Source organism: Pteropus medius, unplaced genomic scaffold (genome assembly GCF_902729225.1).
Source record: "Pteropus medius unplaced genomic scaffold, Ma_sr-lr_union100, whole genome shotgun sequence".
NCBI lineage: Eukaryota > Metazoa > Chordata > Mammalia > Chiroptera > Pteropodidae > Pteropus > Pteropus medius.
Genome location: NW_024340847.1, coordinates 659,130 through 686,599, shown reverse-complemented (window position 1 = coordinate 686,599; position 27,470 = coordinate 659,130). Strand labels below are relative to the sequence as shown.

Here is a 27,470-nt window from a genome sequence, read left to right as displayed (position 1 = left end):
GGTGGGGGGGCCGGACTCGCCAGCCCAGGGCTTGTTAGCAGCATCGGTCACTCCAAGCGTCGCTTCCGAACGCCCTGTCCTCCCCTAGTTTGCTGAACCTAATTCTTCATCACGCCCAGAAGCTCGGGTGCAGTGGGATCTGGGAGCGGGCGGCGAGGCCACCGACCCACAGAGGGACGGCCCGGATGTGCCTGCAGACGTCACCAGAGCCCGTCACGCCTCGCTCGTCAGGTCAGGAGGGGGCCTTCGGGCCGGCCCTGGGAGGTGACGGGGTTTTGATCCTGCGTGGAACACACGCCCTCAGGGGGTCGCGGCCTTGACATAAGGGACCATCGGTCACTACCGCGTCCCCACCCGTCTGCTTTCCCCGAGCTGGCTGTTACGCACGGCCCAGCACACACTGCCCGGGGCCGCGTGTGGCCGCTGAGTGGACGTGCCTGGACCTGGCCCCAGCGGGGCTCAGTGTCGGCCATCTGCCCCAGGACCCCGAGCCCCTCCGTCCCGCCCTTCCCTAGGTGTGGCTCTGTGCCGCGCGTCACGGCACACTGTGACCAGCGCCCCACACACTCACTCCCCCGAGAAGCTTCACCGTGAAGACATGTGCTTGTGGGCGGGACAGGCCGAGGGGCTGACAAGCGACGTGACCGTGTCGGGGGCAGAAGGACGTCGGCGAGCACCGCTCAGAAACCGTCTGTGTGACGGGCCGACCCGCTGGCCCTCAGCGTGGGGCGACCGCCTCGCACCCAGGCCCCGGTCAGGAATGTCTGCGGCGTGTTCTGTGGGGTGCAGGCCCGTCACTGCACGGCCCGCTCCCCCAGGTGGTGGCAGGTGTCCTCGTCTGCGACTGAGGTGGGGGCGGGACGCAGTCACCCTCGTCACCCACGCAGGCAGACTCGGGAGGTGCTCACGCGGCTCCCCACCTCGGCCCACCCCTCGGAGACCGGAGGACGCGCGGGAAAAGTACTCTCGTCCCCAAGTAAAGAGCAGTCGAACGTGGACTCAGAAGTTTAATCAGCACAATTACATGTATTTATGCGTCTCAGGCTGGAGCACTTCTTTGGAAACGTAAGAAGCTGCAAGTTACACGTAGGTATAGGCTTCCTACACGCAGGTAAATTCGTCTCTATTGATTATTTCGGTTACAGATAAAGAGAAACAACTTCGGGAGGAACTAGCAAATCGAAGCAGACACACGCGGCGGCTCCGTTTAAAGACGCGCGGTGTTTGGGCGTCTTTCTCCCGTTCGGCCGGCCACGGTCCCTATGCTACTGGGCTTTGAGATGTGACAGTTATTTAGGGTGGAAAGAAGGGTGTGCAATACAGCAGGACAGAAAAGGTACCGAGATGTCCTTCGTCCCCAGCCCTGAAGCGAGGCGCCCAGCACAGGGAGCTGCCGTCTGAGGCGGGGATTCTCCGCGTCCGGGGGAGGGGCGCACCTGACGCCCCAGTGTCGTTTTGGCAAATCCAGCTCCTCTAGCTGCTGTGTCCGTGTGACGCCAGACCAGTGCCCACCCGGGCCCGGGGGCTGACGCCCTGGGAGGGGCCCTCGCTGTGTCCCCACTTCCTCTCGGCTGCTGTGGTCCCACGCAGATGACAGACGGGGCCTCCCTGCGCTCCCTTTCCCAGCAATGGGGTGACGGCACCCGTGGTGCCTCTGTGTGCCGGTGGGCGCAGATGTCCCCGAGAGGGACGGGGGGGCCCGACGGGAGTATGTGCCACACCCGACGGGTTCCCCCAATTTTGGTTACCCCGTAAGAAAGCCCTCATCTCTTCCTGCAACGTGCAAATCTGCTTTTACAGTTAAGAAACCAACTTGAGGATGGGGTCGCCTGCAGCCTGCCGAGGTGACGTCGCCCGGGGTGGAGGGTTGAGATGGGCTCCCCACTGTGCTGGGGGGTGGGCAGCCCGAGTAGGGACGAGGGGGGATGCTGCGGTGACAGTCTCCCTTCCCAAAGCTGCACAATGTCAGCAGCTCTGTCCAAACTCCCGAGCACGCCCGTGTCCCGGCGAGGGCCGCGCTGGCTGCTCCGGGGCCCGAGGAGCCGGCCTGCTGCCCGGGGGAGGCGCGGGTCACGAACACGCCGGGGCGGCACAGCGTTGAGGGCGCTGAGGGAAAACGCGTCTTTGCTGTCAGGAACGTGACGGGGAGGGGCCCGGACTTGGGGTGTCCACAGACCTCGCTACCACTGGGTCGAACAAAACACACATCGTAACTGCTGATCCACGGCGACCGCGGGAGCGAGGGCCCCACGGCCAGGCGGATGCGCCAGGGGACACGGCGTGGGGGTGGCCCCAGCAGCGTCCTCGGCCGCCGGGCTCACTGGGGCAGGGCCTGCAGGATGGCGTTCACCTCCTCAGCCACCGCCGTCAGCGCGAACTCGAACTGCTCCTGGGGACGAGAGAGGGAGCCGTGAGCGGGGCGTTGACCCCCCACCCCGCCCTGAGCCGCGCCGTGTCACCCTGCAGAGGAGGACAGGCGGCCGGCCTCGTGGAGAGGGCAGCACGCCGATGCCCTAGCTTCTCACGTGGCCACGTCACGCATGTCCCCACGGAAACCGTGCTCAGGGGAACGGCTGGCGGGGCACGCGCCCTGCCCTCTGCCTCCGATGCTGCCACGCCTACGGAGGGCAGACTTGTCACCAAGGGTCACGGTGACGGCCACGGGGGCTTCCTGTCCCCAGAAGTGTAGAAGGCGGAGTGACCGCTGCTTTGGAAACCAGCCGATTGTCCAGCCCGCAACACGTCCCGATCTCAGAGGCGCGTGCAGGCGCATGCTCGCGGGCACGCGTGCGCGCGGGTGGGGCGTGTGCACGGGACGGAGGGGCGCACGGGGAAGACCGCCCGGAGCGTCAGGCGGGAATGGCGTCAGCACTGTGCACCCCTACGAGCCAGGGCTCAGCACACGGAGAGCAACGTGACCTCTGTCCGCAGGTGACAGGGCCCCCCCCACACGCCTGCCCTGGATGCTGCGCCGAGGCTCCTGGCGCGTTCCGAGTGTGCCTGAGGACCCACGCACGGTGCCGAGTTGTGCCAGCTGTCCCCGAGTTAGGGGCTTTGACGGAGAGAAGCCCTCCTGGCGGCTTTGTGCTCGGAGGTTTGTCATAAGCATGGCAGCTCCGAACCCCACACGGCCGGTTTCCACTTTCGGTGCCCAGCACGTGACAGACACGTGGGAAACAGCCCGAGTGAAGGCAGCCGGAGTCAGGGGACCCGACGCTCACTTAGGACAAAGGACGCTGCTCACCGGGCTGTGTTGTCAGGGCTCGCTCCGCGTGCACAGCCCTGCTGGACCCTCGCCCCCCAAACGCTGCCCTGCCAGCGGGCGCGCCGAGGTTTCGTGACGGCTTGTCAATGCCAAGGGCCAAGGGAAGGCGGCGTGGGACCCGATTTCACGTGCCACGTGCCCGTTTATGCCTTTGACACGCCGAGAACCTCCCCTAGGAAGCAGTCTTTAAGGGACAAGCAGACAAGCGTGAGGGGGGCACGGGCCCCACGCCGAGGGAGAGGCCGCCTGTGTCCGAGCCACGCCGAGCGGGAAGGGCGGGGCCTGACTGGCACCCACGTCTCCACTACCCTCATCGGGATGCTCTGTCTTCGCAGGACGGGGTGGTGGGATCTGGGCGGGGACGTGGCAATGGCCGGGGCGGCTCAGGTGGCCCTGGCACCGGTCGTGTGGCCTGCACAGAGGCGGGTCGGCTGCGACAGCAGCGGCTTCGCTGTGCCGGGCTCTGCCCATCTGGGGAGGTGGCACCGGCTGGAAGGACGGGCCTCCTGTGACGAGGGACCCTTGCCAGGAAGGACACTGCGTTCCTCGGTCTGGCCCGCGTGACAAGGGGGCTCGTTGGCCGCCGGCTCCTTCAGTGTGGGCGTCGGGCAGTGGCAGTGCCGATGTGCGCCCGGCGCCACCTCCTCGCCCGTCACGGGCGGTGACCACGGATGACGCACATTTGGAGTGGCGTCACCCGATCCAGCGCAGCTGGACTGGGCAGGAGCTGGCACGCCAGCGAGAGGCTGTCCGCATCTGAAGCCCTTGGCTCTAAGGAGACCATTGAGCAACGGGCAGGAGCTGCACGTGGGACGGCCCTGCAGCCTGTGGCAGCCGCGTGGGGCAGCGGTCGACCGCGGGGCCAGTCCTCTGAGCTGCCACGTTTGCAGACAGGGGACCGGGAAGAGGGCCGGGCCATGAAAGAGGAAGATGCGCTGACGTGAGTCGAGGCCGTAGGAGACGCCCGTCCCCTGGGTCACCTGCCCAGCACGAGGAGCGGCGAGGCAGGCCGCAGGGCGGGGACCGGGCACCGCGTGGGGTTAGAGGCGTGGGACCGGGCGGGAGCCGGGTCGGGGCTTTGGGGCTGTGGCCACAGGGCATCGCTGGGCCTCTCTGAGCCTTGCCCAGGGCCGTGCGGGCTGCGCGCAGACGTGGGGGCCGGACAGCAGGCCTTCCGTGCCCCTCAGCCCCGCGCCTCCCCAGAGCCGGCCAGCCCTGCTCCGTCCCCACCTCTGACCCCAGGCCGGGTGGGAGGTGCAGGCGCTGCGTGCGTGTGTGCACCCCTGTGCACGCCTGTGCGCGTGTGCGCTGGGGTGTGTGACGGAGACAGAGACACGAAGACAAACGGACGGAGGAGACGGGCGCGGGGGCCGCAGCGAGCAGCTCTGTGGCCTGGAGGGTGGTGGTGGGCGGACATGGGGCGCTGGTCCCCGCTACGAACTGGACGACCTTGACCAGCGCTCGTGGACGCGGCCGCTGGGAGATGAGAGCCGCTGACACAGGCCCTGCGTCCGGGCACTGCTGGGGGCACTGGGGTCGGGGCCGGAAGCGAAGGGGGCATCGCGAGCAGGAAGGGGACGGGCAGGTGAGGCAGCCCCGGAGGACCCCGCGCACACGCCGGGCGTACCCCACACGGCGGGCTCAGCGACTGGCTTTACTTCTAAGGGTGACCAGCGAGGAAGGACGTTTCGTACGGAAAGGACGGTGTCGAGGCCTCTGGTGGACAGACGCCCGCAGCGTCGGGGGGCGGGGGGGGCCGGTGTCCGGCCACACGCCGTGCGGGACCCTCCGCCTTTCACCGACTTTGTTAACTACTTCTTATGATCTCGTCTCCAGTCCTAAAAATAAGCGTCCCACCGTGCCCGTTAGGGGTGTGTGACAACTGGCCGCGTGCCGTGTGGCTTCTGCGTGTTGACGGCCCAGGGTTTCGGCCCCGGGGCGACTGCCCACTTCCCTGGCCTCCACGTCTGGCCTCCGCGTCTTCGCTCCAGCAGGCGTTTGCCCAGTGTCTGTGGCTGGTTTGCCAAGGAGTGAAAACAGTGACCTGGGCCTTTTTAAACACGAAGGTGAAGTTTGCTGTCGGGCTGGGGGCCGGGCGGCGGGGGCCCCGTCACCGTCCTGGCCCTCGGCCCCCGCGTGCTCCCCGTTTATTGTTCCTTCCTTGTATTCGGCTCAGATGACGCCCTTTGACTCCGTGTGTCCAAACGACAGGCAGCAGGCCACCGTCTCCGGCCCGTAGAAGAGCATTCGCTCTGCACGGTGCGCTTTCGCCCAAGTGGACTTCTGCCTTCGTGTGAAGTTGAGCATCAGGGGTCCGGCCTCATGGGGCGCCTCCGGGCGGGGCAGCCACGGTGGCTTTCGTGGGCTGTGTCTTCACCCCTGGGGATCCAAGAGCAGAATCTACCACTGACGACAACGCTCCAATCCCAGCCTGAGGAGGGCGGGTCCGGCAGACGGCCCGTCGTGCGGCAAGTTACGTGCGCGGCTCCCTCTGCGGTCTGGGGGTGTCCGAAAGTGGGGGCTGCAGTTTGCCAACAGCGCTTCGATGTGTGTGTTTTGTCCTTGTCACTTAAAAAATTAGCGTGCAAGGGAACACGTGACACGTGATGCTAACGAGTGCGGTGTCACCTTTCCTTCAGGCAGGGCCCGGGGCCCGGCCTCTGCACCGCGGATGCAGACGACTGAGGGTGAAGGTCGTTGCCGGGTATCGGGGGGCTGTCTTGACAAGAAGGGTGGCCTGCAGCGACTCCCCACAGCTGGCAGTGGAGGACGTGGAATGAGGGTTCGGTGTCTCCTCCCTGGTCACTGAGAAGGGCTGAGCTGCCAGCCGGGGCCCAGGACCTCCAGGGACAGCCAGCCGACTCTGTTGCTGACCCGGCCACTGCCCAGTGGCGCGGTCTGTCACGGGCACACGCCCTGCGGGCTACCTGTCCCGGGAAAGCACCACTTCCTCTCGTGATGGCCTCGCACCACCAAAAGCACAGGCAGCTGTGACGCGTCGCCCCTCCGGGAGATGCTCACTTCCGGGGCGAGCAGCCTGCTGGGCGCAGCCCGACCCGAGCGTCTGGCCGAGTGTCTGACCCTCTCCACAGCGAGGACACTCACAGAGGCTGTGTCCGCCTCCGATGACCGTGCCCCGGCGCAGACTCAGACCCATCTCGGGTCAGAGAAGCCCCAGCGAGAGCGTCCAGGAAACCACGCCGAACGCGCCGGAGCTGTCTGCAGGGCCTGGGGCCCGAAGGGGCTGCTGGAGACGAGGGGCGGTGACCACGCACCGATGGCGTGCAGAGGCGCGGGTGCTGACGGCGCCGTGTCGGGACCCCTTCCCGTCCCGTGTCCCTGCACTGATGACGTGAGGTGTGACCTGGGGGCAGGAGATGGGCACTTGGAAATGTTTCCATTATTTTTCTGTAAGGTTTTTGCTGGTACGAAATAACTTCAAAGTAAAATTTTATAATTTTAAACTAAAAAGTGTTTTTTAAAGAAATAGGACGTGTGTCTTGACGGGAGGGACACGCACGTCAACCGCCTAAGGTCCCCGTGACCGCCCTGTGTGCCGAGGCCTGGCAGCCAGCAGCGGAAGGGCCAGGCGCACGGCGCTCACGCCCATCACCCTCCTCGCTCCAGATGTTGGCACGTGGGGTCGACGGCCAGGACGGGCTGAGGCCAGTGTCACTGCAGCTGGCAGGGCAGGTGCAAGAGGTTCCCGCCGGTCTGCTCTGAGCAGCTCGTTTTGCTGAAAGGGAGACCAGTTGGCTTTGCCTCGACGCATGTGCCGGCCGTGGCGCTGGCCGTGGCAGTGGAGGACAGTGCATGGCTTTCTGAGGGCCCGGCGTGGGTGCCACGGCACCCGAGGGTCAGGACACAGCGAGGGGGCGATGCTGTCACCCACGGGCAGTGTCGCTGTGGGGCCGCCGTGCCCACCCCGTTTCTCGCCCGGGTCACCCAGGCCCCCGGTGCTCGTCTGAGCCGGCTGTGGCAGACCCGGCCTGTTCGACGGCACGCACGAGAGCGGCTCGGGGTGCACAGGGACCCCGGTACGGCCCAGGACACGGCGATGGCCGCACCCTGACACCGCACAGCAGGCCTGTGGTTCTGGGAGCTGCAAACGTGGGGCCCAGACGGAACACTCCGTGACTCCAGAACCTTCCGCTACAGGGCACGGGGATGACACCGACCTTTCCAGGCGAAGGCGCTGCCCCCAGGTCTGGGGAACGAGGGTTCTGGCCACGTGAGGCCCGATGCATCGATCGCGTGGGTGCGTTGGGGTCACCGCGGCCACCCGCCAGCCTCCCGGGAGGGGCCCCTGGGGCGGGGCTGGCCCGGAACCCGGAGGCCCGTCCTGCGCCCACGGCTCCCGAGGGCCCGCCGCCCGCGTACCTTTGTCTGCACCATGGCCGGACGCTGGTCGCGCAGGTGCTCCAGGGTGGCGGCGATGTCGAGCTCTTTAGCGCCTGCAACAGACACAGACGGCCGCGTTCAGACGCCCGGCGAACCGGGCCGGTGCCGCCTGCCCCGGCTCCCCTGCAGGCCCCCGGCTGGAGCGACCGCCCGCCCCGAGCCCGCCCTGAGCCCGCCCCGAGCAGGCCCGGCAGGCCGCGGCGCCCCCTCGCCCCGCTTCCGAGAGCCGGCGCCCCTCCACACTGACGAGCAAGCACCAGCGGGGACCGAGGCTCCGCGCCTGGTTTCGGGGCATTTTCCGGAATGTTCTAAGTCGTAGAAAATGGCGTGAGCTTCAATTTCGATCGCACAGAGCTTCATCTAGAGAAATAAGAAGTCAGACTCCGTGCTGGCTTCTATGCGTAGAGCCTTTTAAAGCTGGGTGTCCCAGAGTTGGGGCCTGGGACCCCCCACCCCGGGGCGGCCGTCCGCACCCCCTGCTCGTGCGCTTTGCCGCGTCCGCGCGGACGTCACGGGCACGGCGGGCGCACGGCCTCCTGCCACCACCGAAGCCACGGTGCTGCGGGCGTCACAGGCAGGTGACTCCGCTGACGCGGGCCAGAACCCACGGACCGAGCCCCAGGTGCTGGCCACGCCTGCGTGGCATGTCGCCGGCCCGTGAGGTCACGTGGAATGGGAACGGGAACCGCCCGCCTTGCCGAGGAAACAAACTTGTCCCTGGTCGCAGAGCGGGTGGCTGCTCATCGGAGCCGGGACCACGCCGGGCGGTGGGGCGCGTCCCGGAGGGCGCAGAGGGGGCGCCCAGCTCCGGGGCCGGCCTCTTTCCTGCGAAGGCCCCGAGAGGTGGGGGTGCACGGCGTCCGTGACCAGGGCGGGCATTCGCCTTCCGGAAGGACAGCGCCTGTCTCGGAAGCTCACGATGGGCCCAGCGCTGTCCCCAGCCTCGTCCCGTGCAGCGTGTCACCTCGGCCCTCCTCCACGGCTGACATGCGTGGTGAGCGAGCGGCCGGCGAGGCTTTCCGAGCTGCTGGGAAAGACGGGGTACGGCCGGGAGGTCCCGGGGGACACGTACTCAAACTGGACGTTGCCTCTGCTCAGCGGAAGGCAGGCCGGGACCTGGGACCTGAGCCCTGAGCCGGACCCGCTGGGCCGCACGGAGGCCTGCCCGGGTCCCCGCCGCCCCGTCCCCATGTCCTGTCCTCGTGGACAGGACGCGAGGGGCCACGCGTCCCGAGGCTGTGGGGACAGTGCTGGGCCGTGTGCTCTCGGGGAGGGCTGCCGCGGCCCCACCTCTGTGAGGAGGCGCGTTGGGTCACGGGGGAACCCGCACCAGCAGCAGTGGCCGAGGCCGAGACCCGGTGGCTCCTCCCCGGGCATTCGCCGTCTCAGAAGCTGAGCAGCCGCAGTTAGTACGACCTCATTTCCAGGGGAGTCTGCGACTTCAGGGCAGAGGCCGAGCTCAACGCTGCCGGATGGGGGACGGGGAGACGGGGAGCCGTGTGGGAGCCGCCCCCGCCTCCCACAGGTATGACCGTGAGAGGCGCGTCGAGGTCGCTGCGGAGCGCGGGGACATGTTGCGCCGACGAGCACACAGCGCAGCCGCGGCCCGGGCCGCCCTCTCTGCCCGTCCCCGACCGGCCAGTGAAAGGTCGCGTCTTTTAGAAGAAAATATAGCGGAAAATCTCCGCGACGTGAGGTTTGGCAAGTGTCTCGGATGTGGCAGAAAAGCGCCGGCGTCGTGAAGACTGAACGCCTGCGTGCACCAGGGACGCGAGCGAGACCTCGCTGGGATCACGCGTCTGACCAGGGGCCGCAGCTCGACTCACGAACTCCTCCGACCCGCAAAACGGCCCAACTGGAAAATGAGCCGAGGACTCGAACAGGCGTTTCCCCGAAGAAAATGTCCAACCGGCCAACGCCCACGTGAAAAGACTTCAGCATCGGTCGTTATCGGGGAGACGCAAATCAGAGCCACAGCGAGGTACCACGTCGCACCCGTTGTCAGGGAAAAAACCCAGGAAGTAACCAGCGTTGCTGAGGATGTGGAGAAACGAGGGTTCTTATGCCCAGTACGGAGGACCCGCAGAAAGTCGACGTGACTCCTCTGTGAGGCCAAAACCCCACTTCTGGGTTCAAACTCAAAGGAACCAAGAGCTGGAACGAGGCGTGTGCACAGCCACGTGTGCAGCAGCTGGGGGGGGCAGCCACGGGAGGGGCGGCCACGTTAGCGAAGTGTGGTTTAGCCACGTGATGAGAGAGCCCTCGGCCCCAAAAAGGGAGGGAATTCGGGCTCAGGTGACAACGAGGATGGACCACGAGGGCGTCGTGCTCCGTGGAGTAAGCCAGTCACAGAAGGACGGCCACGTGTGCCTCCACTCACGGGACGGGCCCCGAGCCGTCGAGTCACAGGCAGGCGGGCGTGGGGGTCGCACGCCCCTCACCCCGGGCCCGGACGTGCAGCACGGGGCAGGGGGCGCCGGACGCTCTGATCGCTGAGGCGGGTGTGGGGAGCGAGACGGGGGGTCGTGTGGCGTGGACGGCGTGTCACTGACGTCCCACGGCTGGGCCACTCAGGAGCACGCTCCCAGCAACCCGAGCTTCAAATGCACCTGCTGGTCGCCTGGCGGGTGACACCGGCCGATTCAGGCCCCAGAGCGGATTCCCAGGCAGCAGAAGCCGCTCCCCAAATTCACCTGGGTTTTTGGATGCGACAGCGGCTGCGGGGCCGGTGGCCTCGGGTGAGTGGAGCTCAGTGCCAGCTCGGGGCGACCCACACACGAGACCTTTGGGACGCGGCCCCATTCGTCCCTTTAAAAAGTTCGTGATAAACTAGGAGAAGGCGAGACCGTGCGTAAAGGGTTGCCGGCGACAAAGGTTTGAAAAGCACAAACTTGGAAGATATTTTGGCTGCACAAACGTTTTTGCTACTTTTGAGCTAAGTCCTTCGACGAGAGACAAATATGCTACCTGCAAACCAACTCTGATGCAAAAGGTTAATTACGAGTTAGCAACACATCTCCACCGTGCAACATCCGTGTGCCTTGCTGTTGAAAAAATAAATAAAAGTAGATTTTAAGGTGGACCAAAAAAAGCATCCTCGGCGAAGAAGAAACGCATCAAAGACGTTCACGGGTGGGTGCAACCCGCCCCCAGCCCCGTGCGGACGGGCGTCCGGCTGTGCTTTCGAGCCGCATTATTGTCTGCCGCCCGATAAACAAGACAGCGGCACAAGGACTTCAACGGTTCCTCGTGCTCTCCCAGAGGCCCCTACGAGGGACACACGCCGAGGGGCCGGGCGGTGGCTGCGGGCCAGCTGCCGCCGCCGTGAGCCTGGCCGGGCAGGCCCTGGGCTCTGCAGAGGCGTCTTTGGTCGGCGTGCAATTCAGTCCTTTTCAGAAAAGGAAATGGGAAGAAAGGGTTGGTGCCCAGGCTCAGGCCTTTGATCATTCGAGGAGCGAGGGGTCTGCAGTGGGCCTCCGGCTTCTCAGGCCAGACAAAGGCGGCCGGGCCACCGCGGCCAGGGGAGTCTGCGCCAGAACAAAGCCCCGCGCCGCCCAGTGCGGCCCAGCTCGCCGCGGGGGGCTGTCCTGCCCTCTGATCTTTCCCAGGCCCACTGCCGGCCGGTCAGGGCGGACACCACGTGCCCCCCGGGCTGGGCGGAGCAGGTCAAGGACAGACGAGGGTGGCCGAGCTCAGGAAAGGCCGGAGCCAGTTCCACCTGGCTGGGCTCGCACGGCTGGGCGCTGGCCCACACTCCCCGTGGAGTCTGATGCTGCACGGTGCGGAGCCAGCAGACCCCGGGCTGGGGTGGCAGGGGGGGACAGTGAAGTCAGCACCCCGGCTCCCCTGCGTTCCTCGCCCACGCTGCACGGGATCCCGACGGGTGTCAGGGGAAGATGCTGCCTTCGGGGCCATTTTGGGAGATGCGGGGTGACAGCGTCCGGAGCAGCTCCCCCACGCAGGGCCCCGGGTCTGTGTGAGCGTGCGGGGTCACCCGAGAGCACGGCCGGCAGTGGCCTCCCCCGGACGTGACCCGGAGCGCCTGACCTCCACGGAGGCGCCACGGGCTCGGCCCGGCAGCCCGGGTACCGCAGGGGACCGCGCGACCACCATGCTCACTGCGAACCGCGTCCACGCACGCAGGGAGTGGACGGCCGCCGGCGAGTCTGCCCGAGGCCTCTGGCCCCGAGCGGTTGCCACAGCGACGCTGCCGGCTGCGGGCCCAGGGGCGGGCGCGAGCGAGCCTCACCTTTGGCCATCTTGTTGAGAACCAAGTCGATCAGGATGTAGGTGCCGCTCCTGCCCGCGCCGTCACTGCCAACAGAAGCACAGAGGTGAGGACGCCCGCCTCGGCCGCCCGCCGCGAGCCGGCGCCGGGCACTTCCCCGTGGGGGCGGCCGGCGCTGGCCTGGGAGGAGGGGAGGGAGCCGGTGCGATGGGGGGGCAGGGGGGGCCCTGGTGGCTTCGTTCCTCCCCTTGGACCGAAGGTGTGGTCTGTGTCGTCAGAGCGCCCGGGGGTGTCGGAGCCAACAGCCTTCGCGTCCCCTGCACCTGCCACATGCTCCGTGGGGACACGTCGGCCGGCGGAGGACGCAGAGCCGGTCCCTCCCTCGGCAGCGGGTGTGTGGTCACTGCGGTCAGTGTCCCCCCATCCCCGAGAGCTACCACCCGGACTACGGTCACAAGGGTTGTGACTCGTGCGTCAGCACTGGGAATGGGAATAAAACGAGGTCCCGCCCTGGGGTGGCCCCGAGCCAGCCTCTTCACGGGTGCGTGCAAGGCCACGTCGCCCCCACACAGGTGTCCGCCACGCGCAGCTTCGGGGGCGGGTGCCCGTCTACACGCCCGGCAACGCCAGCTGTGACTGACAGCAACGCTAAGGTGTCCGGATCAAGACTTGAGGAAGTCGCGTGACCGGACGGCGGGTGGTGTGTGCTCGGTCAGTTTGCACGCTGGCCGGGAACCCGGGCAGGTCGCCGCGGGCCCGCGGGCTGGTCTGGTACAGCCCAGAACGACTGCCTTTGGCCTTCGCGTGTTCCAGAAACCAATGGCAGCTGGAGAGAGCTTCCCCGCACAGCATGCTTCCGCGCACGCCCACCTCCCCGTGCGGGCGAGGACACCGCAGGCCTGGTCCCCTCCTCGTCCTCACCACGTGGCCCCCGACCACAGCACCTGCCCGTCACTGCGTCCCTTCCTTCCATGCTGCTGTCTGCACGCGCCTCCCGGCACCGTGCCATCGCGGTGCAGCTGATAAAAGATGCCCCACCCTGCTCCCCGGGAACCGAAGGGTCCTGTGCTCCGTCCTTTCTCACAGACCGACACGGAAATCAGACACGGACACACAGGTGGACGCACAGGTGGACACGCAGTCACACACGCCACAGACACACACACACACACGGACAAATATACACAGACACATGCATGACATAGACACACTCATGCACACAGGTGGACACATACACAAACACAGACCCCTGAACACCTGCATGAACACACAGGTAGACATGTACCCACACCACGGCACAGACACACACACACTGACACAAATAAACACATATACAAATATATGCACATAGGCACACACACAGACACACACACACACAATGACACACGTACACAGACACACACATGGATACACACTCGGACGTGCACACACATGCACGCGCTCACACACATACACAGTTCTTGACCGAGCCGACGGGCTTGGTGTTTCATGTTTATCCCAAGAGGAAAGGAACCTTCTGCAGGGCAGAGAGTGGATGTGTCTGGACCAGAGCAGGCGCCGTGAAGCCCGTGCAGCCAGCTGCCCTGCCCGGCTGTGCTCCCTGCCCGGGGCGGGCACCCTGAACCCGCCCGCAGGCCCAGACTTGTGTCAGGGAGTGGAGGGGGTGCTGCCCGTGAATGGCAGGCTGGCCAGGTTGCAAACGGCCCGGGCAGCCCTCGCCACCTGCGCAGGGCTCCACGCCGCGGCCAGCGTGTCGGGGGTCAGGTTCTGGGGAGCAGCACAGTGAGGGTGTACGGAAAGCGAGGGGCAGCGCAGGCCCCGGGGAGCAGCCCGCCCCGGCGCGGTGACGTGAACGCACAGCTCCGTTCAGCCAAACGGCACAGAGGCCTCCGTGTGTGTCGGTGGCCTTGGGAGCTGCCAGCGAGCTGGCCCGATTCCGCCACCGGGCAGGCTCGACCTCTGGGCTGGCGGGTCGCTCTGCGGGGGCCGAACGCTTCTGAAGCCACGGTAAAAGTTGTACTTGCCTGCAATGAACAATTATCGGACAAGAGCGGCCCCTGTAGCACTTGTTTACTTTTCTGAAATAAAAAGAGACACAGAAATCGCGGTTATGCTCTGTGCCGCCGTGACGCTCTCCAGTCACCCGCACGCCAGCCCAGACACGCGTCTGTGATGCCATCGTGCAGGAGCCTGCTTGACACAGAAGGTAAAAATTACACACGCGGCGTCTCGGAGTCACACGATTCGACAGAGCTTGACAAACAGTTCTCAGCCGCGTTTATCCCTCAGGTGGGGACTCGAGGCCTGGGGTCCACGGGGCCGCGAGCTTGCCCGCCGCCCCTCCTGGTGACACGGTGTCCAGACTCGTCGCCGGAAGTTTTGAGTTTTGCAATTTATGCTAAAAGTTTCTCGTGGTCTAGATGTCAGGCTGCAATGTGATGCTATTGTCTGAACACAGCATCTTAAAGATGCTTTGACCAGTCAGTCGTAAGTACGGACAGATCCCACCTGCATCTACGACAAGTCTCGCCGTTTCTGTAACTTTCGGCATGTTTAAAAACAACTTCGCTGTGCGGATTTTAGATCAGAATTTACGAAAATTAACGATAAGCATCGATTAAGATTTTGTAACCAAGCCCTGAATCAAAACACGGGCCGATCTGAAATTCGCTGTATAAGTTCCCAGTGGAACACGTAAACATGTTTGCAAAGTACATCAAAATTCTCAGGAATATCCTGAATTTCGAAGGCAGACCCTCGGCTTCCTGGCAGGGCCAGCGTGTGAGCGGGCGTCCTGAGACCTGCGCGTGACTCCACGACCGAGGACATGGTGAGCACTAAGCGACAGCGCGGAAGAACTTTCTCGTCCTGCCAGAGACGGCGAATGTCGCGTCTCTCTGCACAGGCTGCCCGCTCAGCTCACGAGCGGTCGAGAGTGAAAATTCAATCCACTGTCTGCTTTGCCATGAACCCCGGAGCTGAGGGGGCGGGGCGGGGCGGGGAGGGTGGCAGCAGACTCTGGTCGTGACGGAAACTCGGCGCATGTCACGCGGCCGAAACGTCCGTGTGGCCGGTTGTGCCGTTTGCTCTGGGGGGTGGCCAGGCCGAGGCGCTTCCGAGGTGGGGCCACCGCCCCCCACAGCATGGGGGCTCCAGGACCCCCGATGAGAGGCTCCCCCCAGACGTGCCTGGGGCAGCACGTCACCTGGGTGCCCTCCTCTGACAAAAGCTTGAGGACCCCCCCGCAAAATGTCTCAAAAATGAGAAGGCCCAGGAGCAAGCCGCCCGGTGTCCCCACAGCCACAGCAGCCCGTCCACTGCGATGGTGAGTTTGGGGCAGCGGAGGGGAGCGTCAAAGTGACTCGCTAAAACCCCCGTGCACGGGGCGGACGCCTTGGCCCCAACTCTCGCCTGGTGTCCAGGCCACGCGAGCTCAGGCTCTGACAGAAGACGCCGGACCTCAGGACGTACCTGGAGCGTAAGCACGTGAGGTCCGATAGCTCCACCGTGGCCGTGGGCACGTGTGCGCGTGCGCGTGTGTGCGTGCGTGTCTGTGCGTGTGCTGTGTGCGGGATTGAGCGAGCTCGACCCTCAGACCAGACCGGTGGCCCTATTTCTACAGGCCCTTCACTTTCAGAAGCTTTTGCTGGAAATTTCTCAGCCGCTTACTCTCAAGCGTGAACATTCTGCTACGTTTCCTACTCGACAGTGCAGCCTGCGTTTGCAAAGCCTAAACTCAGCTTCTGCATGTTCACTCACTGGCCAGTCACCAGGTTTTGGTTATTTTTTTCTGATGGGACCAAAAGCACAAAAAAAGAACATTAAAAATAAACACGCACAACCACAGGCCTCTCCTCAAACTGCACTGTTTCAGAAACGTGCCCGTGGAGCCGCTTTGCCTCTCTCTGGCAAAATTCCTGCCCCGGCGACTGTGGCCGCGGCCTGCCCGTCCGTCCCCGCGGCTCCTGTCCCCGCGTGGTGACAGGCCTCAGCCGCTACTTTCTGCAGCGTGTTCTGACTGGCTGCCTCGGCAGCACCCAGGGAGGCTTCGCCGTCATTTTAACGCCCGTGCCAGCCCCGCCCACACTGAACCTGTTTACAGACAGCCCGGGACACGCGGGGCAGTGGGAGGTGCTGCTGCGGTCCAGAGTTTTATTTGCAAAGAATCGTGTGCTTGCATCGCTACAACGGCAGACAGAGATCACAAAGCAGAAGCATCGCCGGCGGCAAGAGCATTCGTCTGGTCGACCCGAGACAGCGCAGCAGACTGATTATTCACGAAGAGGAGCAGTTCGCAGCTGTCTTATTTTATGCTATTAGAAGAAATCATCAGTAAGCAAAAGATCGCAAACATTCAGAAAACACGGATGTTATATATACTTCACAGAGGAGTTCACTGAGGAAGAATGATTAGTAATACAAACCGACCCACGGGTCACTGAGTGAGAAAACCGTCAGGCAACCAACAGCAGCAAAGCTCGGGCCGTTAGAGGCTCAGAAAAGGGGCCTCCCACACTGCCCCTGCAGTACAGTCACAGTTTCCAATGATCACTTTTGTGACTATGCAACTGGGCTCATATTACTAGCTGCAACATCACAAAAATGACACTGGCCACCGCTCATGAGCTGGCAAAGTAAGGGTTTGTCCATTTTTACGGCGAGCAGCAGTAGTGAGTGTCACTGCACGCGGCAGGAGGTGAGTGAATCACGGAGTGGGGGAGGGGGAGAGACAGTGTTTTTAAAGCAGAGCCCTCGCGCGTGATGCTAATTATCTCTCAGCTTAGCGGTCTCTCTCCTCTGGGCTGCAGGAGCGTTTAATCAGCATCTCGGCGCCTGACGAACACACTGGAGCGAGGGGGGGTGCTGTGTACCGTGCGGAGGCAGCGGGCGGCCGGTCTGCTGCTCAGAATGGTCAGTGTCTCCAGAGGCAGCCTCGCCTTTCCGGTCGCGGAAATTTGGGCGCTGTTTTACTGTCTCACATAGCAAACCGCAGAGCGGCACATCCGTGTCTCCGCGTGGCGCTGCCTGAGGGCATCCGATGCGCACCCGCGGGCCGCTTAACGCGCGAAAGGCGGCTGACCGCATCGTGAATGCCGGGGAGTGACTGACGAGGCCGGCCGGAGAAGCGCTCGATTCTAATGAGTCTGGGGTTTGCGCCCCTTTTAATGTCACAGGACCTGCGGGTCCTGTCCCCTGAGACTCTAGACGAAGGGGATTTGCAGAATCCGACCTTTCCTCCTGGGGAGCATTGTGAGTGCCGCGTATAGATGTGGACACGGACACGGGCCCACACGCACGCATGGACAGACTCGCCGGACGGGCGCAAAGACGGGCCGGGAAGAACCACTGTCTTTGGAGCTACATCCGTTTTTACCAGGAACGACCATTTCTCGAAGACTCTATTGCAGGAAACGTGCCCTGGCAAGAGTTTTGGGTAGCGTGTGTTTAGAAATAAATTCGTATTAAGAAAATGTATGTGACGGCCACGAAATCAGGGTGCAGTGGGCGGGCAGAGGGTGCCGTCACCGCTCGGGGTCCATGCGTCCTCTGCCTCTCTGGGAGAGGAGGTGGGGCAGGGACGGGGTCACCGAACGTGTCTGCGGCTCTGACGCCAAACGCATGTGTCTGCTTTCACATGCTATGGGATCGAAAGAAGTATTCAAATAAAAAAAATTGTCTTTGAAAGTGGACTAAAAGGTGACAGAAATGGTATCATAATAAGCTAAGACTCTGTAGCACACAAGTCAAGGGCACCAGAGCTGAGCCTGGAGCCCCACCTTTTGGCGACACCTGCCCTTTCCACCCTCCCTTGGTGACAGGGCTGTGGCCTCGGGGGCGACACACGGTTGAGACACTGTCACTTCACGACCGTGTGCCGTGCCGGATGGAAGGGCCGCTGTCCTGGTCCCTGGCTGCTTCTGGGCCCCGGCACCATGCGCCTCGCCGGGCGGGCGCCCCGCAGCTGAGGGGAGCGGTTAGCAGGGCTGGGAGCTGACGCCGCCCGACACTGCGTGTCTTCCGTGCCCGTTCGTCCGTTTGCCACCGTCACACGGCCACCGCCAGCCGCCGTCACCCAGCGTGACGTACAGTCAAACCTTCGTCTTAAATTTGTCAACATCTTCCTGCAAGATGGTGTCTAGCATTCAATAAATGCCCTTTAAAACAAGATGGCCCCCTGGGTGACCGGCTGACTACAGCTTGGACAAAAGACTGGATGTTGTAAAACTCTCCTTTTCAAAACTGCACTAAAAATACACACAGTCGTGTGCTAACTGCGCCCAGGCTTTCCGCCAAGACTGTCCGTTTTAGACTCTGGGCCCACGCTTGTTAGATCTTGTTGTCACATCTAACCAGATGAGTACCCAAACGGCAAATCTGGGTTTTATTCATCGACATCCTGTGAAATATAAGCTTCAGGGCTCTTCACCGCTGGGCGAGTCTTATAAAAAAATGAGCACATTCCCACACCTCTAGGACTAGAAAACATCCTGCCCTCGACGTGTAAATTAACACGCAGTTGGCATGATTTCTCTCCCCCTCCCGTGCATAACCCGAACACGGTTACCACGAACACACGCGAAGCCGGCGGCCGGCCCCTCCCTCCCGGCACCCGCGCCCGCGCCCGCCTCGCTGGCCTGCGGCCGGCTCCCCGTCGTACCTGCGGAAATCCAGGAGGGGCCTCGTGGAGGGGGGCACGCCCTGGTCATACCAGCTCAGGAAGTGGAACTGGGTCACGGTGCGCGTCTCGCCGGTCTGCAGATTCTTCAGGTACAGGCTCCTCACGAGGAAGTCCTCGCACCAGATGTGCTCGGACACCAGGTTGACCTGGGGGCGGGCGGGGGGGGACACAGAGCAGGCGTCGGGCGGCGCCCACAGATCCGCCAGCACGGGCCGCTTCACGCAGGGGCCAAAGCCACCACCACACACTTCACATCGCAGATGGGGTGACCGCCGGCTTCGGGGGCCCCTTCCACTTTCTCACTTTTAACATGGTGTATAGGTAACTTTGTGGGTTCTTCTTTTTTTAAATCTTCCGTGGGGGCATAACAGTCACATGATTAGAAAAATGTGTTCGTCTGAAACCGGCCCAGCCTTTGTCTTTTGTATTTCTAAGCCACGTACACCTCTGAGAGAAAGCTCCGGAGAGACACCAGCGGTCACGCTGCACCCCTGGACGGGGTGGCGGTGACCAGGCCTCGCAGACTCGCTACGGGACCTGAGTGTGGACACTTCCTGGGTTTAGGGACACCTGTGACCCAAAGCCAGGACTTATTTTTAGGGTTCATCTGTCAGCTTCTAACAAGGCTCCCAGGGTGGGATGTGAGCGTTCTGCCGATTTTAACGCAAAGCTGAGCTGGGATGCGGCCTGGGGCCGGTCTAACTGACTGCATCTGCTTGGTTCGGTCTCAATGCGAGTAAAAAACCCAGCAAGGGGAACATGCTTGCCAGCGGGCTCCCCCAGACAAGCAGGCGGACACGGCCCGCAGAGCGGGGGCCGCAGGGCACAGGCACCGATCACCATGCACTTGGAGCGGGGCAGGCTGTCGAACGTCCGGCCCACGAGGGGATCTGGCTTGGTGGACCCATCCACGAGGCTGTGTCCTGTCTGCGCTTCAATTCATAACCCTTTAAACACCGGAGCCGTGGTGCAGGTGTCGGGTTGGCCTGGGTGTCTCCCCACCACATGCCCTGGGGACGCCTGGCCCCACGGGCCCTCAGACCCAACCCAGCTTCCCAGCTCATGGTGGGGACCGACCGCACGGCCGGTGTGTCTGGGGACAGGGGTGCGGGGCGGGCACCGGGGGCCGTACCTCGTAGATGTGGTACAGGCTGGAGCCTTCATCCGGCCAGTAGTGGTGGCATTGCCGGACACCGTTCTCCGACAGCGGGGTCAGCATGACGATCACCACGCAGCCCTCCTCCCACACCATCTGCACAGAAAGAGCGGCCGGGCCGCACGCGCCTGCTGACCGTGCCCGTGTCGCTGGGGACGGCCGCGTGTGTCGGCCGCTCCGCCCAGCAGCCGAGCAGTGCCGGGGGCCCCGCCCCGCGTGTGCACGAATGTCGGAACGTGGAAAATGTGACGGGGCTTCATTCCACGCGCTGCGAAGCCTCCCCGATCCGCGCCCAGGTCTGCGTCCAGCCATGTGACTTCCTGACCTTTGCCCTGACCTTTGCCCTGTGAGGGGAACTTTCCCTAGTGCAACCCAAGTGACCCAGGGTGGTGGCCTCCCCCGCCCTCGATCCCCCACGGCCTGCGGACGGGCCCCTGCCGACACGCTCGCGTCCCAGGCCTTGTCGCCGTCTGCATGGCGAGAGGGGGCGCCCCGCATTTTTAGAGCCCGACAGACAGCAGCGTGTGCCCCGGACTTCCCTCCCCGCACCCCGAACACAGCGGCGCTGTGTGTTGAAAACGCATCCAGACTGGTCTGGCAATTCACAAGTCACGATGCAAACGTCCCCGGGGCTCGGGAAGAGACCGAACTAGCACGCGGCGCGGGGCCGAGGCGGTGAGGACCGGAGAGCCCGCCAGCTCGCGCCCAGGCCCGCGGCCCGTCTGCGGTGCGGGCGCCTGGCGGGCCTGCTGTCCACGTGGCTCCGCCAGCCGCGCGGCAACGGTGACGAGCAGCTGCGTTTAGACGCACGAGAGCTTGTTCCGTTTAAATGCCGTATGACACCCCGATTTAGATCTTGTCATTTAAAATCCTGCGCATCTCAGGTGAGAGATGCTGTCGCTCTGCAGGTCACGTCGTCACACCCCCGCTGCGTTTCAGACACGTGCAGCACATTTCCTTCCTCCAACACTGCGTTCGAGCCCCACGCGGCAGAGCCAGCCCCCATGCTCCGGCACCTCCAGTGGCTCGTTTAGGTCAGAATCTGACGGGACCCACTGGCGTGTTTACAAAAAGCCCGCAGATGACTATGAATTGTGCTCGAAGCCACACACTTCCTGCCTCCTCCGTGCGATCTGGCAACGAGACGGGACCGAGCACTCGTCTGCTCGAAGCGGGCCGGGCCTCGGTGGGTCCGTGCGCACGCAGCCGCTCAGCACAGCCATTAGGAAAACGAGGAGAAACACGGATTTTATGAGTGCAATAAAAACACACGATGGAGACCAGAGACTCATCCCCGCCCTCCGCCTGTGCCACCGGGTGTGACGTTAGGAGCCCTCGCCCGGGGCCGCCGCAGGCGAGCAGCGAGCTCACCGCCTGGCCGCCCGGCCCTCCGAAGGCCTGAGAAGATTAAATCCGAACGGAGCCTAATTTAAGCGAACACCCCAAAGGCACTCCTGGGGACAACGCGTCTCCTCAGGCCACCGTGTGGCAGGGTGGACAGGGGGATGCTAAGCCAGCCGCGTGGGCCGCTCCCTGGGCCGCCCTTGTCCACCTGTGAGCCGGGCCGAGCGGCCGACCGCACGCATGGGGACAGTGGGCGTGGGGCCTGGCGGGCCTCGGGGCCAGCAAGGGCTCCACTGCCCACAGGTGTCACTTCTGTCTTCCCTGGCTCAGCTCTGCGGGAGGCGCTGACGGGGGGCGGAGGGCACACAGGTGTGACACGCCTCAGAGAAGTCGGGGTCTCCTCTCCTAGGAGTAAGGACCGGGGTCCGCGCCCGAGCTCGGTGGGGCCCATCTCGACTGCAGTTCCCGAATCAAAGGCCAAGCGTTGGCGTCCCGGGAACGGCCAGCACCGCACCCTCTGTCCGCTGCGGGCTTACGGGCCCCCTGGCCGAGCGCCCGGAGGGCATGGAGGTGACTGATGTGCCACCACGAGCAGGACCGTCCCGCTGTGACGTCCTGTAGTCCCCTGGGACTCCCGCCACCAGGTGTAAGGCGGGCGATGTCTCAACAGGGAGCGGGCGCCTGCGTCCCTGGGTCAGAACCATGCCGTCCGTGGGCTCGAAGACGAGCCTTAGCACTGGGCCTGCGTGCACGTGAATGGAACCGGGGTCACGCCGGGGCAAGGTGACAGCCACACTGCGGGCTGTGGGGATAGAAGCGCCACCGTGTTGACTCCAGCTGTCGGAAAACACGGCGGCCAGAGTGCAGGGCCGTCCCCGTGGGCCATCCCCGGTGATGGACCGACGCCACGGCCGCCACGGCCTGAGGTCCACAGCGAGCAGGGGTGGTGGTTCCGAGCAACACGGACGCCACGCTGGCTGCCACCGGGCCCGCTGGGCAAGCACGCTGGCTGCTGACGGGCTTCATGACGGGCTGACATCCGCCCCCCTGAGACTCGCCGGAGCCCTCGCTGCTGGCACCGGGCACTGCGTGTCTGCGGTCACGTCGCTCAGTGCGCGGGGCTTTGCCCCCGACGCCGACACACTCAGGGTCGCGAGCCCCTCCCGCCCGCGCAGCCTCCGACCCGTCTCACGGGAGAGGCTGAGGAGCAGGTGGCGACCGTGCGGCCTCTTCGTCCGGAGTCTCCTCCGAGCGCGGGGCACGTAACGAGCGAAACGCTTGCAGAGCTGGGCTGAGGCCCGAGTGACGGAACGGCGACCCTCCGGAGCGTGACGTGCCGGCCGCTGCCCGCCCCGGGCCCTGGTCCCGCGGGCAGAGGCGTCGCCTTCACCCGGCCTCTTCGATGTGGCCTGTCCACCCCGCAGTGTCCTTGTCTGTGTCCTCCGCCGACTGCGGCTCCGTGACGACGGGGCTGGCCTGGCTGCCGCCGCCTCTGCCCCCGAAGCACCGAGCTTCAGCGCGATGGCCGCCGCTCAGAGCGGCACGTGCGTCCAGAGAGCGTGGCTCAGCCCCGCAGAGGGCGGCAGCGCGGGCGGCGGCTCACCCGGCAGAAGCCCGCGACCAGCTTCGCGCACGGAAAGGCGGGGGGTGTGTGTGAGTGAGTGTGAGTGTGAGAGTGTGTGTGTGAGTGACGCACCGGACAGCTTGCACGCACGCCGGAGCTGCTGGTGCTGAGGGAAGCGGCCCGCCCGGCGCCCGCCACGCATCACACCCAGAGGAGTCGGTCGGCGCAGGAGCCTGCGGGGGGCCCGTTTACCCCTCCCGGGCCCGCGAGGCCGCCGGCCGTCACTGCGGGGTCCGAAGCGATGGAAGCGGAAAGAGCAACGGCGTCTGCACCCCTTTCTGCGGTGGGGACCCCGGGCCCAGTGGCCGCCTGCCCAGGGGTCAGCCCAGGGGTCGGCCCCGGGGGTCAGCTCAGGGGTCGGCCCCGGGGGTGTGGCGTCGACCCTCCTCAGACTCTGGTCATTTCCGCTGCACGGCCAGGGCTGATTCAGGTCGGACTCTGGGAAGCGTCAGGACTGTGACGGGTGGCAGGACGCGCTGTGTCCCCCGCGCCGGCACAAGGCGCCTGCCTGGTTTGCTTCCCAGGGAGCAGCATGGCGCGTGGGCTTCCCTCTGGGGCGAGGCCGCAGCTGCATTTCTCCTGGGCAGGGGGACTGGACGGCGCCGACGGCCTGCCGGGCACGCGGGCCCCAGGCGTCAGCGTGCGCGGGCCCTTACGCGACACGCCCGCGGAGGTGGCGTGGACACCGTGAGGGCGGGCGGGCGGGCGGGCTCACGTCCGTCTAACGCCTTCTGCCAGTGGGGACACGGCACCAGCGTGCCGGGCACTGTGGGACGTGGTGAGGAGCACGTGCGGGGTCCCTTCCAGAACGTCCCGGAGCCCCCTGCAGAGCCTGCTCTCGTGGGGCAGAGCCACGCTTCCCCTGTAGGTGGCGGGAACTTGGGTGTTTCAGTATAAGGGACAGGAAGACGCAGACACAGCCCGGTGCCCTGTCCCCAGTAGCGGGCGCCTCTCATCCAGACGGGACTGGGGACAGAGCCGCCGGGACCCGAGGTGGCCCAGCCTCAAGGGTCACCTGACCCGGGCCTGGAGGCGCCCACCACAGGTGTCACTTCTCGATCTCGGTCCTCACCGGACCCTCCCTGGGGACACAGAGCCTCTGTGTCGGTTTTGGGGACCCCCGGGGCGGCCAGCGCCATGGGAGCTGCTTACGATCGCTGAATGGCCACATGACCCTGTGCGTGAGTCCCGTGCCACCTCCCCAAACCCGTTCCTGCTTGGCCTGGCCACGTGCTTGCCGACCACGGAGGAAGTGAGGGAGGCGGCAGAGGGAAAGCCCCCGGCCCCCGCTTCGCCCTCAGCGGCCCCTGCTGCTGTTAGCTCCCCACATCTGAGCCTCTATCTGGGTTTCCAGGGCTGTCCCCAGCGGAAGGAGACCAGCCTGGCCTCCAAAATGTGACACGGAGAAGCCACAAAGAGAGACACTATAGTTCGAGTAACCCTTTTCTACGTTCATGAGATTAAAACAATAGAAAAGAGACAATTGAATAAAATATCATAAACACGGATATTTTTGTTTAAAAAAAATGAAAGCATAAAGCAGCTCAGAAAGTAAGCATCCTTAGAGCATTAATTCTCCTGAAGGGACTTTTTCATACTCGAGTTTTAAAAAGATGATCGATAATAAAAATTATCAATCCTACAAATCCTGAAACTGAGGGACATTTGGTGAACGCTGGTAAAGAAATTCAAACTGGCTTAGCTGACTCTGAGGCATCAGTCACGATGAATTTAAGATCTGATTTTCTGTAAGACAAAGAATTGAAAAAGACTCGCCTGCCAGAAGTCGGCCACGGTGGTGGGCAGAGGTCCCTGGGTGGCAATGTAGGCCGGGCTCCTGGGGTCGTGGTCCGTCTGCAGGGAGAGATCACAGGCCGAGCTCAGGAGCGAGTCAGAAATGCAGTCGCATGTGGGTCGGGGGCTGTGCGGGGCACGTCGCAGGCCAGGCCATCCACAGTGTGGGGGGCCGGCTGCACCCCCGCCCGGCCCGACTCGGGGATCCCGGCCTCCCCCACCCACCCTCCCTGACTCGGGGACCCCGGTCCCCCTGGCCTGCCCTCCCCAACTTGGGGACCCCGGCCCATGCCCACGGCTGTGGTGTCGCGTCAGACGCCCCCCTTACACCCGGGGCCGGGGTGCCGGGAGCGGCCCCGGCAGAGACAGAGAGACCAGACGCCAGGGAATCAGCCCACCACTCAGGCCGGCCCAAGCAGGCAGTGCCACCAGCACGGTGACGCTTCCACAGATGCGAGTGATGCCAGGCCAGCTCGGCCACGTGACGACGAGCCCGCCCTCCCACCCGCGGGTGCCGGGCTGGCGAGAGGCGAGCCCGCTGCTCGGTGGGCGGAAGGCCCCGTCTCCCAGCCGATGACAACCCCTCGGGGCTGGGGACGTCCACGAACGGCCGGCTGCACCTGCCCCAAGGAGGGCCAGCGCGCCTCGTGTGGGCCCTGGCTCCCGCCACGGAAAGGCTCAGGCGCAGCCGAGTGACGCCGGGCCTGGAGCCCAGGGTGGCAGGCACATCCGGTGGGGGTGGGGGTGGGGGTGGGGGTGCCCAGCCCTCCAGCAGCACCCGCCAGGCAGGGACTGGAGCGGACAAAGGAGATGCCACCGCAGGTTTGCACGCGACCTCGTTGGTCCCAGTGCCGCCCGCGAGCCCCACGGGGGACGCTTGGCTCGAGATCTTAATTATAACGTTTAATTCAAAGACCGACTAAGCAGAAACAACACGGACGAGGACGAGGAACAAAGCCGGGGGCAGCAGAGACCGCCCTGGAGACGCGCCAGGCTGCGGCGGCGCGTGGGGGCGTCAGGGCTGGGCCCTGGCGTCGGCTGTGGGCCCCGCTCCGCCTGGGGTTTGGGGAGAAGGCCGGGCAGGGGCCCCTCCCGGGCAGCTCTGCGGCCCGTGGGTGCCTGGCCCGCCACCACGCCGGGGCAGGGACGCGGCTGTCCGCAGGGAAGGACACGCCAGAGCGTGCGTCAGCACAGGTGCCGGTCACTCCGGCAGCAGCATGGGGGCCCGGCCGGCGGCGGGGGGCTGGGGGGGCAGGAAAGCTGGTGGTTTGCACACAAAACCGGACCCCAACACCCACGACACAGGGAAAAGTACGTCACTCTCAGAGAAAGCCCCAGTTAAGGTATTTCAGGAGGAAAACGCTTAGCAAAATGGGGAGTTTGGGTTTTTCACGAGGCCCGTGCTGGGGCGACCAGGCCCCCCGCTGACAGCTCCTCACAGCCAGCCGAGCTGCCCCTCCTGGGCAAATGCGCTTTCTTGCCCGAAGCGATTTAGGGAGCAGCATACTTCAAAGTGGTCAGGATGTGCAAACGAGCACAGTTAGCCGCTTCCACATGAGAGCTTTATGATTGCGAGTCTGCTCAGGGCTTCGGGAGGGCGAATGAGGCACCGCGTGGTGACAGGTGTTGGCTGCCGTGGCGTTTCAGTCACCGTGCTCAGGGCCCCAGTCGGGGGACGGGGACACTCGGCTGCCGCTCTGCTTCCCTGCGATGACTGTCACAGGGAGGGCAGCAAACAGCATCCTGACCACGGCAGGAAACGTGTCATCTGTTTGGCGGCGACCTGGGGACAGTTCCGATGGCCCCGTTCCACGCGCGTCCGGTGCAGAGGGAAGGGGTCCGGGCAGCGGCGTCAGGCCACAGAGGGCAGAACGGAAGCAAACCCTTCACGTGATGGACGGACTCTCACTCCTCCTCAGACTCCCGAGGCAGGGGGACCGTGGCTGGAGGAAGGCGGGCCAGTGTCCCCCGTTCTGTGGGAAGTCCCCGGGTCCTGGCGGGAGCTGGCACCGCACCGGCAGCTCCGTGGTCTCTGCGCTGGCCATCCCCAGCCTCTCTGGTCACTTCCTGCGTCCCTGCAGCACCCTGTCCATGTGCATGCCATGTCCACACCGTCTCTGGGCCTCAGGCCCCGTGAAACGGGGGTGGGGACAGCCACGCGCCGTATCCACACGCCCTGTAACCTGCGGACCCTGGGATCTTTCTCAGAAAACGTAAAACCATTTGTTTGTGTTCGATCCACTGGCTGATCGACTCGATGACACCGAATGGACCGGGGGTGGCGGGGCCCGTCCTTCGCATTTCCGAACGCGCAGCTAAAAATAAGCACGATGACGATGTCATTTGCAGAAACTCTAATCTGCATTAAAAACTTAGCAATAATGTCCCCAGTGTCCTAAACACAGCCGATCTTAAAAATGAAGCATCGAGCACGTCACGGCCGGGCACGCTGCCTGCTGGTGGGTGCGGCCGAACCGGGGGTGGGGGAGCAGCTGCTCCCAGCCGTGACCCCGACCCTTGGGGGGCGAGGACCCCAGCCAACCGCTCGGGACGGGGTGGGGACGCCCTCCCTCGACACCAACGAGAGAACACCAGGCCCGAGTTTGAGTCACTTTTCCAGAGACCAAGGATTTACTGGGCAGTCGCAGCTTTGGTGGCCAGGGGGAGAGGGGCTGACTTGTGAATTTAAATCGGTTTCATGTTTTACTCTCAGGAGCTGAGATGAACCGAAAAAAAGCATTGACCGCAAACCGTGATTACGCGCACACAGGTGTCTGCTGAGCCCAGGGTTGGGCCCGTGTTCGGCCAGCTGCTTACGTTCAGGGCGTCTGAACGATCATTCTCTGGCGGTCGTCAGTCGGCACCCGCTTCAGTTAGCTGAATCTCCCTCAACACACAGCGGGACGAAAAGCAAGTTCGTTTTCAAGGGTCACCGGCGGGACACTTTGGACCTCCCTGCGGTGACGTCACTTGGCCCAC

At 64.4% G+C, this 27,470-nt stretch overlaps 1 protein-coding gene across 1 annotated transcript in view; it reads right to left on the bottom strand.

Annotated features, from left to right (window-relative positions):
* Positions 1-2,048: 2,048 nt before the first annotated feature.
* PTPRN2 (protein tyrosine phosphatase receptor type N2) overlaps positions 2,049-27,470 on the bottom strand; it is a 433,745-nt gene continuing 408,323 nt past the window's right edge. Inside the window, exons 16-22 of the mRNA XM_039836793.1 lie at positions 24,474-24,721; positions 19,706-19,825; positions 18,553-18,719; positions 13,919-13,972; positions 11,916-11,980; positions 7,646-7,719; positions 2,049-2,389 (exon numbers count right to left, since the gene is read on the bottom strand). Coding sequence (XP_039692727.1) covers positions 2,318-2,389; positions 7,646-7,719; positions 11,916-11,980; positions 13,919-13,972; positions 18,553-18,719; positions 19,706-19,825; positions 24,474-24,721 — 800 coding nt within the window. The 3' untranslated portion in view covers positions 2,049-2,317. The remainder of the gene's footprint in view (positions 2,390-7,645; positions 7,720-11,915; positions 11,981-13,918; positions 13,973-18,552; positions 18,720-19,705; positions 19,826-24,473; positions 24,722-27,470) is intronic.